General features: G+C 62.7%; 1 protein-coding gene across 8 annotated transcripts; it reads left to right on the top strand.

Annotated features, from left to right (window-relative positions):
- Window positions 1-350: 350 nt before the first annotated feature.
- On the top strand, window positions 351-14,656 carry PCBP2 (poly(rC) binding protein 2). 8 transcript variants are annotated; one of them, XM_079329210.1, is made up of 16 exons: window positions 361-517; window positions 2,463-2,571; window positions 2,856-2,879; window positions 2,999-3,031; window positions 4,306-4,422; window positions 5,564-5,695; window positions 6,237-6,365; window positions 6,727-6,801; window positions 8,033-8,119; window positions 8,294-8,359; window positions 9,216-9,257; window positions 10,123-10,195; window positions 10,553-10,591; window positions 11,479-11,531; window positions 11,995-12,164; window positions 14,065-14,656. In XM_079329210.1, exons 2-16 carry the CDS (start codon window positions 2,503-2,505, stop codon window positions 14,099-14,101), a joined length of 1,146 nt encoding a protein of 381 aa, XP_079185336.1. In that variant the 5' UTR covers window positions 361-517; window positions 2,463-2,502; the 3' UTR covers window positions 14,102-14,656. The 8 variants fall into 8 exon arrangements, with proteins under 8 accessions (XP_079185339.1, XP_079185336.1, XP_079185337.1 ...); XM_079329211.1 differs by lacking the exon at window positions 10,553-10,591 and having other exon boundaries at window positions 362-517; XM_079329212.1 differs by lacking the exon at window positions 8,294-8,359 and having other exon boundaries at window positions 363-517.
- The last annotated feature ends 75 nt before the right edge of the window (window positions 14,657-14,731 follow it).

Here is a 14,731-nt window from a genome sequence, read left to right as displayed (position 1 = left end):
AACCCCCAATGTTCCTCGGGAGGGGGAACTGCCCCTATTGCCCCCCAGTTGCCCCAGAGCTGCCCTTACATGATTCTACCCCACCGTTAATCAGTGCCCTTTACCCCCAGTTCCCCCCAGTTCTCCCCAGTGCCCCCATCATTCCTCATTACCCTCATTATTCCTCATTACCCCCATTATTCCTCATTACCCCTCATTTTCCCCCATTCCCCCATTCGTGTCCCGGTCCTCCGCGCCGCCGGGGGGCGCTGTGCGGGGCGGCGGCCGCTCTGTCCCGCCCCGCGCGCGCGGTGCGTTTCCGGGTCGGGGCGGGTGTAAATCGGGCCGCGCCCGCCGCCCCCTCCCAGACCCGCGGCCGCCGCAGCCGGAGCAGCCGCGCCCGCGCCGCCGCCGCCGCCATCCCGCGCGCCCGCCCGCCGCGCTCCCTCCCCGCCTCCCCCCCCCTCCCTCCCGCCCTCCCTCCTCCCGCTCCGCCCGGAGCGCCCTTCGCCCAACGCCGTTACCGGCGCCGACACAGGTAGGCCCGACCCCCGCCCGCCCCCCCCCCCCCATCGCCCCCCCCCACCGCCGCCCCCCAGCCCTTCCCGCGGGCTCCCCCGCGCCCCCCCGGCCGCCATCCGGGTCCGATCGGGCTCGGGCCGGGCCCTGGCGCGGCCCCCCCCCGCCGCCCCCCCGCCGGCCGCGCCCTCACGGCGCCCGCGGCCTGCGCGGCCTGTGCGGCCTGTGCGGCCCGCGCGCTCCGCGCCGCCGCCCGGCGCCACAAACGGCCCCGGGGGCTCGGGGGCCGCCGCTGCCGCCTCCCGCCGCCCCCCCCCGCCGCCCCCCCCGCCGGAACCGGCCCGGGGGGGCTCGGGCCGCCGCGTGCGTCACATGGCGCCGCCGCCCCCCGCCCGGCCCGGCCGCGGGGGGGCCCCGAGGGGCCTCAGGAATTTTTTTTTTTTTCCCTCTTTTTTTTTCTACCCCTATTTATTAATGTTCAAATTTCATTTTTTTTTTCTTTCTGTTTTTTTTTTTTTTGTATTTTATTTAAGGAGTTTTTTCTTTTCCCGCCGGGCCCGGTTTTTTCCGCCATCCCGCGCTGTTGTTTTTTCCCCCGCCGGGAAGGGGGGGCCCGGACGGGCGCGGAGCCGCCGCCCCCCGCGGGATCCGGGAGCTTCCCCCGGGGCCGAACGGGCCGAGCCGGTCCGGCGAGGCTTCGGAGCCCCGGGCCAGGGTCCCCGGCCCGCTCCGGGATCCAGGGGCCCATTTCCCGGTCCGGTCCGATCCAGGATTTCTGTCTCCGGTCCGGGATCCCGGGGCCCATTTCCCGGTCCGGTCCGGGATCCAGGGCCCATTTCCCGTCCCGGTGTCGGTCCAGGATTTCTCTCTCCGGTCCCGGATCCCGGGGCCCATTTCCCGTCCCGGTCCGATCCAGGATTTCTCTCTCCGGTCCCCCTTCTCCTCCCGACCCCAGCGCCCCCCCGCTCTCGCCGCACTCGGCCGGTTCCCCCCGCCGGGCTCCGGGTCCCGTTCGGAGCCGCCGGCCCCTGTTCGGGCCCCGTCCCGGGGGCTCCATCGTGGCCGCGGGGGTCGCTCTGGCACCGGCGCTCCCCTCCCGCCCCCCCCGCCGGCCTGAGCTGGCTCCGGAGCCACGTCCCGGCTTTGGGCCGGGGGATCCGGTTCGGGGAACTTTCCCTGCGGAGGAGCCGAACCGGGAGCCCGGGCCGGGCCCGCTCAGCCCCTTTTGTCCCCGGGCTGGATGCGGGACCGAGCTCACGGAGGCCGCAGCCGAAGCCCGGCCCTGCCCCGGCCGTGGTTAAACTTTGATGGGGCAGAAGCGGGGGCCGAAATGGGAGTTCATTTACCGTGAAACGCTCGGCTGGGGCCGGCCGGGCTGTTTTGCAACCGCTGCCGACTCAGGTGGTTTGAAACCTGATCGTGCGCTCATGTGGCCTTATCTGGGTCTGAGGGAGTCGCCTCGGAACCTGCTCCGAGAGGCCCCGCGCGGGTTTATTTTATTTTCTCCATAATCCCGGCTTCCCAAACCCCAGAACTGGGGCTCCCGCTCCCATCGGACACCGGCAGGAAGACTTGGGCTGGGGGAAGTGTGGGGGGTCGCAGCTTGCCCGGACCTTTAGGGACCACAGTTATTCCTCAGTGCCCCCTCGGGAGCTGTTTGTGTCCCCAGTGCTCCCGGGGGTCACCCTGAAATCCTCAGCTGTCCCTCAGGGAAGCCCCTGCCAAGAGCAGGGCTGGGACCCTCGTGGTCCCGAGAGGGGCTGGATCCAGCTGTGATCGGGCCAGTTCAGCCCTGGAAATTTTTAGGAGGAGCCAAATCCCCGTGGATCGGCCCAGCGCTCTCGGGGGGCGATTTGAGAAGAGAAGCAGCACTAGGGGGGGTTCAGTCCCTCCTGGACAGGGCGGGGGGATCTGCAGAGCCCCTCCAGGCACAGCCCACGCTCACCCAGCCCCTCTCCCCCCAGCCGAGGCCCCAGCGCTGCCGCAGCCTGAGCTGAGCCCACCATGGACACCGGAGTCATCGAGGGGGGTCTCAATGTCACGCTCACCATCCGGCTACTCATGCACGGAAAGGTTGGTGTCCCTGCCTGCCACGGGCTGGGCTGGCTGCTCCCGTGGCCGTGGGAGCTGCTGTGGGCTCGGGAATGTGCTGCTGGCACCCGGGCCAGTGCTGGGGTGAGGGGGGAACGATCTAAGGTGGGAGCAGGATCAGTACGACTGGGATAAAGCCCGGTTGTCTGAGGGGTAGATCTCAAGTGCTTAGGAGCTTGTTTTGGCTGTGAAGATAACTGAATTTAGGCTTGGGGTGCCAGGAGTTTTTAAAACGCTGACTAATGGTGCTTTTGTTTCCATCCCAGGAGGTGGGAAGCATCATTGGGAAGGTAAGTGAGGAACAAAGTCCCTTTAGCCCTCTTTCCTCCTTGCCCCTCTCCCTTCTTTCTCTCTCCCTCCCTCCCCACTGCTGCACTGACACCTCTCTCCTTTCTTTCATCCCTCACAGAAAGGGGAGTCAGTGAAGAAGATGCGTGAGGAGGTGAGTGCAGGGGAGCGGGGCAGGATTGCAGGGTAGGATAGCGGGGCCAGGGTAGAATTGTGGGCCCAGGGTAGGGTACTGGGGCAGTACACTGGCACAGGGTAGCAGGATACTGGGGCAGGATAGCAGGATACTGGGGCAGTACAATGGCACAGGGTAGCAGGATACTGGGGCAGTGTACTGGTGCAGGATAGCAGGATACTGGGGAGTATACCGGGGCAGTACACTGGGGCAGGATAGCAGGATACTGGGGAGTATACCGGGGCAGTACACTGGGGCAGGATAGCAGTATACTGGGCAGTATATGGGGCAGTATACTGGCACAGGATAGCAGTATATGGGGCAGTATACTGGCACAGGATAGCAGGATATGGGGCAGTATATGGGGCAGTATACTGGCAGAGGATAGCAGTATACTGGGCAGTATATTGGGGCAGTATACTGGCAGAGGATAGCAGGATCCCGGGCAGGATATGGGGCAGTATGCTGGCACAGGATAGCAGGATCCCGGGGCAGTACACTGGCATAGGATAGCCATATCCTGGGCAGTATATGGGGCAGTACACTGACACAGGATAGCCGTATCCTGGGCAGTATCCCGGGGCAGTAGACTGGCAGAGGATAGCTGTATCCTGGGCAGTATCCCGGGGCTGTACACTGACACAGGATAGCTGTATCCTGGGCAGTATATGGGGCAGTAGACTGGCAGAGGATAGCTGTATCCTGGGCAGTATATGGGGCTGTACACTGGCAGGGAATAGCAGCACACCGGGCAGTGCTCCGGGCAGTATATGGAGCTGTACACTGGCAGGGAATAGCAGCACACCGGGCAGTATCCCGGGGCTGTACACTGGCAGGGAATAGCAGCACACCGGGCAGTATCCCGGGGCAGTACACTGGCAGGGAATAGCAGCACACGGGGCAGTGCACCGGGCAGTATATGGGGCTGTAGACTGGCAGGGAATAGCAGCACACCGGGCAGTGCTCCGGGGCTGTAGACTGGCAGGGAATAGCAGCACACCGGGCAGTGCTCCGGGCAGCAGCCCCGTCAGCACGGCGCCCGGCGCTCCGCAGGCAGCACGGCGGCAGCGGCGGCGGCGCGGGGAATGCCGGGAGGTGTGGGCAGGCGCGGCAGGAAGCCGAGGAGGAGAAGATGGCTGCCCGAGCGAGGGAGGGAGGGAAGGGGGAGGAGGAGGAGGAGGGAGGGCTCTGTCCGCCGCGGGGGATCCGGAGGAATCCCGGGGAGCGCTGAGGCGGCGTTTGCCTCCCCGCAGAGCGGAGCTCGCATCAACATCTCGGAAGGGAACTGCCCCGAGCGGATCATCACCCTGGCGGGACCCACCAACGCCATCTTCAAAGCTTTTGCGATGATCATTGACAAACTGGAAGAGGTGTGTCCACGGGCCCTGCAGTCACTGCCCCTATTGGTCCCTGCTCCGGGGATGGGCTGAGCCCGGGATGGGCCCCAGGGGCCGGGGCTGTTCTGCACGGGCAGCCTGTGCTTCCCCGCCTGGCCCCCGATCTTTGTCCAGCACCACACCGGGGCAAGGTCCAGGCACTGCTGGAGCCAGAGCCCCACGGGGACACAGCAGGGCTTGAATCCCCCTGGCTCTGCTCCTGCTGCTGCCATTTCCCCCAGCACACACCGGGGCTGCAGCCATGTGGGGCTGGAGGAGCTGCATTGTGTCCCTGGTGCTGTTAAATCAGTGACTTCCAGGGAGGGTTTCACTCCTGGATAACCTGGATTTTGCAGGTGTTAGAGCCTGCTCAGGACTGTGATGATTTCCATCCTGCTCCATGTTGGAGGGAGCAGGAGTTGATAGTGCCCCTCACCTGGTGTGAGGCAGAGCTCTGTGGCCCTCACCTTGTCTGTGGGGGTACAAATCCTGTTGCCCTTTGCATTTGGAACATTCTCCAGAGAGGAACAACACTGTGCTGGCAGCTCTGCCCCAAAACCCCCCTGCTCTCAGCTCAGCCTTAGGGGCTGCAGAGCTTAGAACTGTTTGTGCAGGGAGCCGAGTCCTCACAGGCTGCACAGCTCTGCAGCGCTCTGGGCACCGGCCTTGGAGCCCAGGCTGTGCTTTTAGTAGGTCAGTTGAGCCCTGGCCTTGTGCCTCCCCTCCCCCTGCCAGCACATGACCGCTGTAATCGGCGCCGGGATTGTTTTTCCCGGAGCTGCTGCCTTGATCCCTGGTGCAGCGGGAGGCTCTGCGCTGACCCTGGAGCCGTGGAGTCCCCCAGCCCCCCCTGTCCCTTGTGCCCCTCCAGCTCCAGTTCCTGCCTGGCTGAGCTGGGATCCAGCCCAGGGCAGTGCCTGAACCCGTTTCCATTGAGGCAGCACAGCTGAGCTGCAGCTTCCCCAAAATACATCTGTGTTTTTTCTGGGCTGCTGAGGAAGTCCTGGGGAAGCCCCGAGGTCACCTTGGCTGGGGCGCTGGTGCCAGCGTCACCTCCCTGTCCCTGTGCCGGGCACGTCCCCAGCGCGTGGCCTCCCGGCAGGGCCAGGCCTTCATCACCTCCTCTTCCTCCCAGGACATCAGCAGCTCCATGACCAACAGCACAGCTGCCAGCCGGCCCCCGGTCACCCTGCGGCTCGTGGTCCCTGCCAGCCAGTGCGGGTCCCTCATTGGCAAGGGAGGCTGCAAGATCAAGGAGATCCGAGAGGTGCGTGCTGCCCACCCCGGGGGGACCCACGGGGGGTTCAGGTGTCCCCAAGGGCAAATCCCAGTGTTGTCCCCACCCTGGGGATGTGATGTCACTGGGGTTTTTTGGAGCTCCCTGTGTTTTTAGTGCTTGGCAAAGTGAGACTCAGGGCAGACCCTGCTCTGCCTCATACTGTCCCTCACAGCTGGATGCCTGGGGTCTTGTTGCCCCCTTGCCATGGCTCCTGGTTAGCCTTTCCCAGGTTTTGGAGAGGGAGATGTGCTCCCTCAGCCATGCCATTTAGCCCTGGGTGCTGCTGCATTAACTGCTGGCATGGAGGCTTGGCTTGGGTTACAGGGACAGGCTGAGGCCAGGCCCCCTCTGCCGCCTCAGGCTCCTGGTGACCGAATTGTATCCAGCTGGGATTAAAGGACTTTATTTTGGGGGAAAGGAGGAGCTGGGGGGGCAGTTTTGGCTATGTATAACCAGGCACGGGGTTCGTTGCTGAGGTCTCAGCCCTGCCCGGGCTCTGACAGGCTATTTTTAACCCTTGGCATGGCAGAGCACGGGGGCACAGGTCCAGGTGGCAGGGGACATGCTGCCCAACTCGACTGAGCGAGCCATCACCATTGCTGGGATCCCACAGTCCATCATCGAGTGCGTCAAACAGATCTGCGTCGTCATGCTTGAGGTAGGGCCCTGCCCAGGCCTGTCCTGCTGCCCTTGGAGGGCTGGGAACACGCAGGGGAGAGGGGAGCAGCTGCTGGGGGATAAAGGGATAGCTGGGGATTACAGCCTCATCCAGGTGAGGCTGGGAGCTGCTTAAAACCAGGGTCGAGCGGGGCCTGGAGAGCAGCTCACGGTGTCACCCACGCCCTGCCGTGCTCCAGGGTGGCCTGGGAGGAAGAAGCAGCCCTGCCCTGGGTGCCCAGAGGGCCCCTTTGGGTCCCCCGAGGGCCAGCTGGCAGCACAGAGCAGAGCCCCGGGCTGTGGGGAGGGAGCTGTTGGTGGCAGCACTCGGTGTCTGACCTGTCCCTGTCCTCTGTCACCAGTCTCCCCCGAAGGGTGTCACCATCCCGTACCGACCCAAGCCATCCAGCTCTCCCGTCATCTTTGCAGGCGGCCAGGTAAGGCCTCTCCTCTGCTCCTGGGGTGTGGGGAGGGTGGGTGGGCAGGGCAGGGCAGGGGGCTGCACCGAGCTGCCAGCGCGGCCCGGCCGCTCCGCCGTCCCCCAGGCTGTGCCCTGGGCCCCAGAGCCAGCTCCAGCCGGCCCTGCTCGGGGCTGGCAGCAGGGAAAGGGCCGATTTGGGAGGAGAGGGTGCTGGAAAACGCTCCTGGAATTGCCCAGCAAACAGCCACGTGCCAGCAGGGTTTGAACGGGGCCGAGCTGCCTAAGCCAGGCTCTGCCCTTCTGCCTCGGGCTGGCTCCAGGGACTCGCTGTGACCTGCTGTGGGTGCCTGGCCTGGAGCCCGGGGGTTCTCTGCTCTCTGCCACCGGTTCTTGGGGTGCAGAGGCTCGGCCTGCGCGCGGGTAGGGCTGGGGTGCGCAGAGGCTTCGTCTGGCAGGAGGGGAGGGTGTCAGACAGGACTAGTGTCAGGTAGACTGGGGAGTGGCCCGAGCCCCGCCCTGAGCCACCTTACAGGGGACAGGCGTCCCTTGGGGTCCCGGTGCCACCGGGGCCGCCCTGCAGCCCCCGGGGCTGCCCCAGCGCTCGGAGAAACCACGGCCACAACGCATCTGCCGCCTTCCTGCTGCCAGGGACGGCCCTCGGGGTGGGCAGGGCCTGGCTTTGTCACTGGGGGCCTCGGTAGGCAGGGCAGGGGGTCAGGGAAGGGCTGTAGCTGCCGCCGGCCTCCCCGAGCGCCAGGCCTGACTCTGCTCTGCCCCCTCCCAGCCCCGCCACGCTTGTTCTGGGGACGGAGCTGCCGCCGTCCCCTTCCTCCCCCCCGGCCCTGCCCTTCTCCCTGCCTCTTCCTCCCCACCTGAACCCGGTCAGCCCCCCCCTCCCGCCTCCCCGGCAGCTTCTCCCGCCGCTCTGCGGAGCCCCGGGGCGGGGCCGGCCGCCTTCCCCGTTAGAGCAGTGAGGAGCAGGCTTCCCACGGCCACGCATCTCTTCCCTCCCCTTGCCCCTCTTCTCCCCCTCTCCTTCTCTCCGCCCCCGCCCCCGGCCCAGGCCGCAGCAGCCGCCCGGGCCCCTCCCGTGGGCCTTGCGCTCTCTGTCCTCGCAGCTCAGAGTCGTGCCTAGAGCAGGGCGAGCCCTCGATCAGCGCTGAGCTAATGTGGATGTTGAGTTTGGTGTTAGCGAAAGGTTTCGGATTGACAGCCCTGGAGACTGAAGTCCTCTAATTTATCCACAGGACAGGTACAGCAGCGGCAGTGCGAGCTACCCCCACACCGCCCCATCCATGTGCCTCAACTCTGACTTGGAGGGACCACCTCAGGAGGTGAGAGGGGAGTTCAGTCTCCACGGCCCGTTCAATCCTTGGCCTCTCTGAGACTGCCAACAAGGGTGGCATCCCTGTCCCCGTCCCCCAAAACCGACAACGGTGGCTTTTTGTGCTGTGGACTCCTGTCCACTGGGAACTGGACTCTGAGCCCACCAACCTCTCCTCACGCAGGCCACCCGGCAGCCACTGCATGGCAACGAACTTGGGCCAATTCCAGCCTGGGCTGCAGTTCTTCCGGTGACCTGGAAGTGAGGCTGTGTACCCCCCTCTCCCCTTCCTCTCCCACCCGCCCCCACCTGCCCGGCCCCCCCAGACCTCCCCAAACCTTAGCCAGCCAGGCCCCAGCCAGTGCCTCGCCCTTCCTGGGTAGCTTCAGGAGGAATCTGCGGTGTGTGGCTGTCCCCAGTAACCTGGGGCACACGGAGTTGTGGCAGGTCAGGCCCTCGCCTCGTTCCCCTCCGAGCACTGGGCCGTGTCGAGCAGTGGTAGCCAGCGCCAGCACTGACCTCTAGCTTGCCCGGCGACGTTGTCCTAGGCGTGTGGAGTGACGAGAGGACTCGGAACGGGGCAAAACGTTTTTTTTTGGGGAGGGAGGGGAGGCGGGGGAGCTGCCGGGCCGGGGCAGAGAGGGGCCAGGAGCAGCAGCAGGGCCGGCGGGGGCGTTGGAGCCTCGCTGCCTGCGCGGGGCGCAGGGCTAGCAGCATTGTCGGATCACCACACCATAACATCTTCATCAAGATCCCAGCCGTTCTCTTGTCGGTTTTTTTTTTTGGTTCTTTTTTTTTCTTTTCCTTTTTTTTTTTTCCTTTTGAAATTCTAATTTTTTTGTCTGCCACCTTTTTTTTTTTGGGGGGGGGATGGCACGGATTCTGCCCACCCCCTCCCCGTAGCCGCCACGTCAGGCCAATTCGAGTAACGCCAGCCTAGAAACTGCTTGTGACAGCATTTATCCGTCCCTGCCTCTCCTGCCCCACTTCCCTCGCCCCGGAGAACTCTCCACCTTGGCTCTCTGACTTCCTGGCTAGTTGAAATCTGTCTGTCCCTGGGTGGCTGTCCGATGGTTGTTAATAGGACTGTTTTCCTCCTTTTGTAGGCCTATACCATTCAAGGACAGTATGCCATTCCACAGCCAGATGTAAGTTTTTATTTACAACTTCTTGTCTTGAAATCCACCCTTTTCCTCCCCCGCCTTCCAAAAATTTTCTCCGTGCTTTATCCACTCGAGCTGGCTCAGCTTGGGGCTGAACGCTCGATCTGATCTGAGCTCCCCAGCACCTCCCCCCCCCCCCCCCCCAAAAAATAAACCCCAAAACTTGCCCCCCCTCAGCTGGCCCTCCTGCAGCCAGCTTCAGCCAGCCTCAGCTCTCTCCTTGGATCCTCCCCCACCTCCTCTCTGACACTTCCCTCCTCCTTATTATATTTTTTTTCCAAACCCACCTCTCCCTGGCTTGGCATTTCACACCAGCTCTGGCTTTTCCTTTGCCCCCCCCTCAATTTGGCACAAGTCCCCGTCCCCCCCAGCCAGCAGAGCGGCTCAGTCACGGTGGCTCTCCCGGGGCAGGGGACAGCTGGCCCGGCTCTGAGGGCGCAGGTGGCAGTCGGGGAGGGGGGTTGGCCCCGGCCCAGCCCGGGGGGGCGGCGCTGTCGGACACCTCCATCCTCTGGCACCCATCTCATCCCGTAGGGGCCGCTCTGTGTCTGCTCCTGGCGCCCCTAGGGCAGCGAGGGGGCTGCGGGGAGGCCGGGCTGCCACGGCTCAGCTCCGTGCACCTGCTCCCTCCTCCCGCTCCTCTCTGCTTCTGTTCTGCGCTCCTCCAGCCCCTGCAGCCCCCCGGGGGTGGGGGGGGTGGGCACAGCCCCCAGCCCCCCGTGGAGGGGCCGGGGCCGGGCGGGTGCGCGCGGCCAGTGCTGGCCCCCGGCCTCGGGAAATGGCTAACGCCAGCCTCTCTCTCTCTCTCTTTCTCTCTCTCTTCCTCCCTCTCTCCCTCTCCCTCCTCTAGCTGACCAAGCTGCACCAGTTGGCAATGCAACAGTCACACTTTCCAATGTCTCATGGCAACACTGGATTCAGTGGTATGGAAACTCCTTCTCTCCTGCGCGGGGCCGTGCTGACAGAAGCCCAAACATTGCCCCGGGCCCGCCCGGTGCCCTCTGCTGCTGTGACTGTCCTGGGCCCAGGGGCAGGGCCTCCCTCCTGCCCCCCGTGCCCCCCTGTGCCCCCCGTCCTGGCAGCTGTGCCAGCGCTCTGGAGACCTGCTCTCCCCCCAGCCCTAAAGCTGGGCTGCTGGCTCGTACCAAATTGGCTCTAGATCTGCTAACATGGCTTTAAACAACAAACAAACAGCCTAAAAACAAGAAAGAAAAAAAAATCACCCATTTGGGGCTCTCAACTTGAGACAGCCAAACTCATTGTGACTTGTATCTTAACAGGCGTTGACTCCAGCTCTCCAGAGGTGAAAGGCTATTGGGGTAATGATGCAAACACACCATCTGTAGTTACTCTGTTGTGTATTGATGCTGCCCGGGGTCTCGTTCTCCCTGATAGATGCTGCCCGGATCGGGGGGAAAGGGGGTTGAGGGGGCCCCAGAAGGGCTGGAGGTGCAGCCTGGCTGGGCCCTGGAGCATGGCTGGGCACTGCAGAGCAGCAGGGCTGGGTGGAGGCTCGGCTGTGCCAGCGAGCTGTGGGCCCTGAGCGTGAATCCCCAGCCCAAAAACACTCAGAGGGGAGCAGCCCCTGGCCCAGGAGGAGCTGGAGCTGCCCCAGGAGTGGGGGGACAGCACTGGGTGTCACCTGCTGTGTCTCCCTGCCACAGCCCCGCTCTGGGGCCTTGTCCCTCTCGCAGGGACCGAGCTGGGGAAGGGGAAAAAGTGGAAAAATGTCTCCAAAGTGCCCCAGACACACGAGCTCAGCCCTGTGTGGGGTGTGAGCAGCCTCCCAGTGCCCGCTGGCGTAGCACAGCCCCGGGCTGCAGGGAGGAGGAGGATGAGGAGGAGCAGGAGGGATACTGGTGCTGATACTGGTACCAGTGCCATAACCTTTGGAAGCCAGACCCACAGTGGGAGCAGAGCTGAGTGCCCAGCTGGAGCCCCCCAGTGCCAGCCCCCTGCTCTGGGACTGTCCCACCCTGATGGAGGGGGCACGGGAGAGCTGCAGGGGGAGTGAGGAGAGGGGAGCAGGGCTGGGGGCAGCAGGGTTCAGAGTGCCCTCCCCGCCTGCTGAGCCCTCCCTGCCTGCTCAGAGCCCTCCAGGCAGCCAGATCCTGACCCTGACCCTGAGCCTGGCAGCACTTGGGGTGCTGCACCCCCCAGCTGCCCCCCACCCTCACCTGGGCCCCCTCTCTCTGTCTCCAAGCAGGTTTGGATGCCTCTGCCCAAACCACCTCCCATGAACTCACCATTCCAAATGATGTGAGTATCCCTGGGGCTTTGGGGTGGGGGTCCCCAGGGTCTGCCCCTCTCTCAGGAGCTGTGGGGTCACTGTCCTTGCCTTCAAGGCTGTGGTGGGCTCATGGTACCCCCCAAACCGCCCCCTCAGGCCACTCTGGCTGCCACCACATCCCCTGTCCCAATTCCAGTGATTTTAAGGGCAAAAATGCCTTTTTTTAATCCCTTAAAGCCCCCTTTTCCAGCTCCTTAACACCCCACTCCCAGGAATCCATACTCATGGAACTCTTCATGTTGGAGAAAGCCTTTAAGGCCACCAAATCCAGCTGTGCCCCCACCACTGACCCGTGTCCCCCAGGGCCACATGGGCCCATTTTGGGCACCTCCCAGGCCGGATTGCTGCCCCGCAGGGGCTGCCCCAGGCCCAGGGTGGGGGGCAGGGCAGGGCTGGGGCCAGCCCAGCTCACTGTGTTTCCTCCCTGCCCAGCTGATTGGCTGCATCATCGGGCGTCAGGGCGCCAAGATCAACGAGATCCGCCAGATGTCCGGGGCTCAGATCAAGATTGCCAACCCCGTGGAAGGCTCCACTGACAGGCAGGTGACCATAACTGGATCTGCAGCGAGCATCAGCCTGGCCCAGTATCTAATCAATGTCAGGTGAGTCCCCGAGCCCCCCGGGTGCCCTGCATGGGGGGAAGGGCTTCCTCTCCTCTGTCCCTGTCCCCTCCCGTGCCTGCTGTCCCCTTCCCCGCTGCCATCACCTCCAGGAATGCTGCAGGGTGAGGAGGGGGCTGGGGGAGCCTGGCACTGCAGAGCCTCTGCTGTGCCCCCCCCCCCCCGAGGGGCTGTGCCATCCCAGAGCTGCTGATCGAGGGGTCCCCTGTGTCCCCTGATCCGTGTCTGAGCGGGGCTGGGGGTCCCTGGGCCGTGTCCCTGTCCCCACACAGCAGCAGCTGCTGGTGGCTGTCTCTGACCCTGGCTCCCTCCTGGCGCTCGGGGGATGCCCTGGGGGGTGTGGGGGTCCCGTGTGCAGCTGGGCCAGGCCTGGCAGCACCATCCCATCCCTTCCCTCCCTCCCTCCCTGCTCCTTCCCTCCCTCCTCCTCCTCCTCCCCCAGCTCGGCTCCTGCGCTGTTTGTCCTGTGCTTTTTTTTCGCATTTTGTGCTGTTCCTTCCCTCCCACCCACACCCGTGGTTTTTTTTTTGTTTGTTTTTTTTTCCTTTTTTTACTTTTTCTTTTTTTCTTTTTTTTTTTTGTTGTTGTTTTCCTTTTTTCCTCTGTTACAGTTTAGAAAGCGCTAAACCCTCCTCCCAGGCAGCCTCCGTCACGATCCCTGACCACCTCAGCATCAACCTCTCTCAACCCTCCACCCCTTCTTCTTCTTCCTCCTCCACCACCACCCCCTCGCTCGCCACCGCGGGGGTCTCCGACGCGCCCTCCAGCCTCCCCAACCCTCTTCCGACCGCCCCTTGTGTCTCCAGTCTGCTTGGCATGAAACCTGTCCCTCTCCTGGCGCTAAATGTCGTGTCTGCGGCCAAGGGCGGCGCCGCGCCCGCCGTGCCCTGTGTCACTAACAAACTCAAAGCCGAGAAGCAAAGGTTTTCCCCGTACTGAGCCTGCTCCAGGGGCTGCCAGCACCGGGACCCCGCACAGGAGACTTGCAACAACCTTTTTTTTTTTTTTTTTCCCCCCTTTATTATTAATTTAGATTTTTTGTTGTTTTTTTAGGTTTTTCCTTTTTTACCGCGCTCGCGCTGCCCTGGCAGCAGCAGAGCTTTTCTTGCTGGCTGAGGGATTGTGTCCCTCTGTCCTGTGACCAGTCACAATTCCTTCTCTGCCTGCCTCTGGCTGTTGCTTGTTAACATTTTTATAATTTTTTTTTTTCCATTTCTCCTCCTTTTCCCTTTTTTTTTTTTTTTAAGTAGTTTGGGCACAGTTTGTGGGGTTTGGGGTGGGATAGGGGGTGGAGGGAGGGGAAGGATCTCTGTGAATTTTTTTTTTTTTTTAAATTTTTTTTTTCTGGGGGAGGGGGAATTGCATCCCCGGTGCCCTGGGGTCTCACCTGTCCTCTCTTACCTGTCTGTACCTGTAATAAAGTTGCCACGGTGAGAACGTGCTCTGGTAGATGTGTGCCGCAGCGGGCTCTGCCTGGGGGGGCTCCCCCCACCCCCAGCCCCCACTGACAGCGAGGGCTGAGCCCTGGGGGGGGTGGGCTGCCCTGCCTGGGGGTCCCTGCTGGCCCAGGGCCCCCTCTGCAGTGTCTGTCTGTGCCCCCCGAGGGGGGGGTCCCTGCCCTGCTGGAGGTGCCCCCCCTTCCCCTGCGCTCCCCTTCCTCTGCTGCCTCCTCCCCACCCCCCTTGGGGGTATCCCGGGGGGTCTCCCCCTCCTCAAACCCTCACAGCAGAGGGTTCCCCCCTTTGCTGGCTGCTTGTGCAGAGCCCCCAGACCCCTCCCAAGGGGCGTGCCCAGGTCGGGGCCCCTCCCTGCCCCAGGTCCCGAGGCTGCCGCTGCCATCTCGGTGCTGGGGGGTCCCTCTGACGCCCTTTTCTCGTTGCAGGCTCTCCTCGGAGACCGGGGGCATGGGCAGCAGTTAGGGGGTCCCGGACCCCCCGCCTCGCCATCCATCTGCGGCCCCTTAGCACCGACCCAGGTTTTAAACTAGTTTGTACATTTTCGGTTCCTCCAGCCTCGCGCCACTCACCAGGTTCAGTTTGTTTCAAGAAAGAAAAAAAAAAAAAAAAAAATTTTTTTTTTTTTTGTTTTGGTTTTTTTTTTTTTTTTGTTCTGTTTTTCGGGGTTACATTTTTTTTTTTTTTTTTCCTCTCAAATTAAAAGCATTTTAATTCCTTCGTTCAGCTGGTAAAAATTGCTGAACCCCAAATCTTAGTTTTATAAAGCTTCTCTCTCCTCTCCCCAGCCCCCAGCACCTTCTCCCTTCCTCTCCCCGTTTTTTCGGCTCATGAAATTTCTGTTTTTGTCATGAGATGTAAGAGTGGAAGAAAAATGAAAAAAAGGCAAAAAAAAAAAAAAAAAACATTTCAGTTTAGTTCTGTAACGTCAGGAAATTTTTCAAAAAAAAAAACTGAATAAAAAGATGGACTGGAGCTTTTCCTTGTGAATAGAACCTGCAGGATATTTTGGTTAATGGATCTGCCTGTCTCAGTCTTTATTTGAACCCCCCTGGCTGCTCCCAGTGCTCCCAGTTTGCTTCTGGAGAGGGATGA

Source organism: Erithacus rubecula (genome assembly GCF_903797595.1).
Source record: "Erithacus rubecula genome assembly, chromosome: 31".
NCBI classification, from domain to species: Eukaryota; Metazoa; Chordata; class Aves; order Passeriformes; family Muscicapidae; genus Erithacus; species Erithacus rubecula.
Note: the sequence above shows the minus strand (reverse complement) of the source record. Positions and strands in the feature narration are given on the sequence as shown.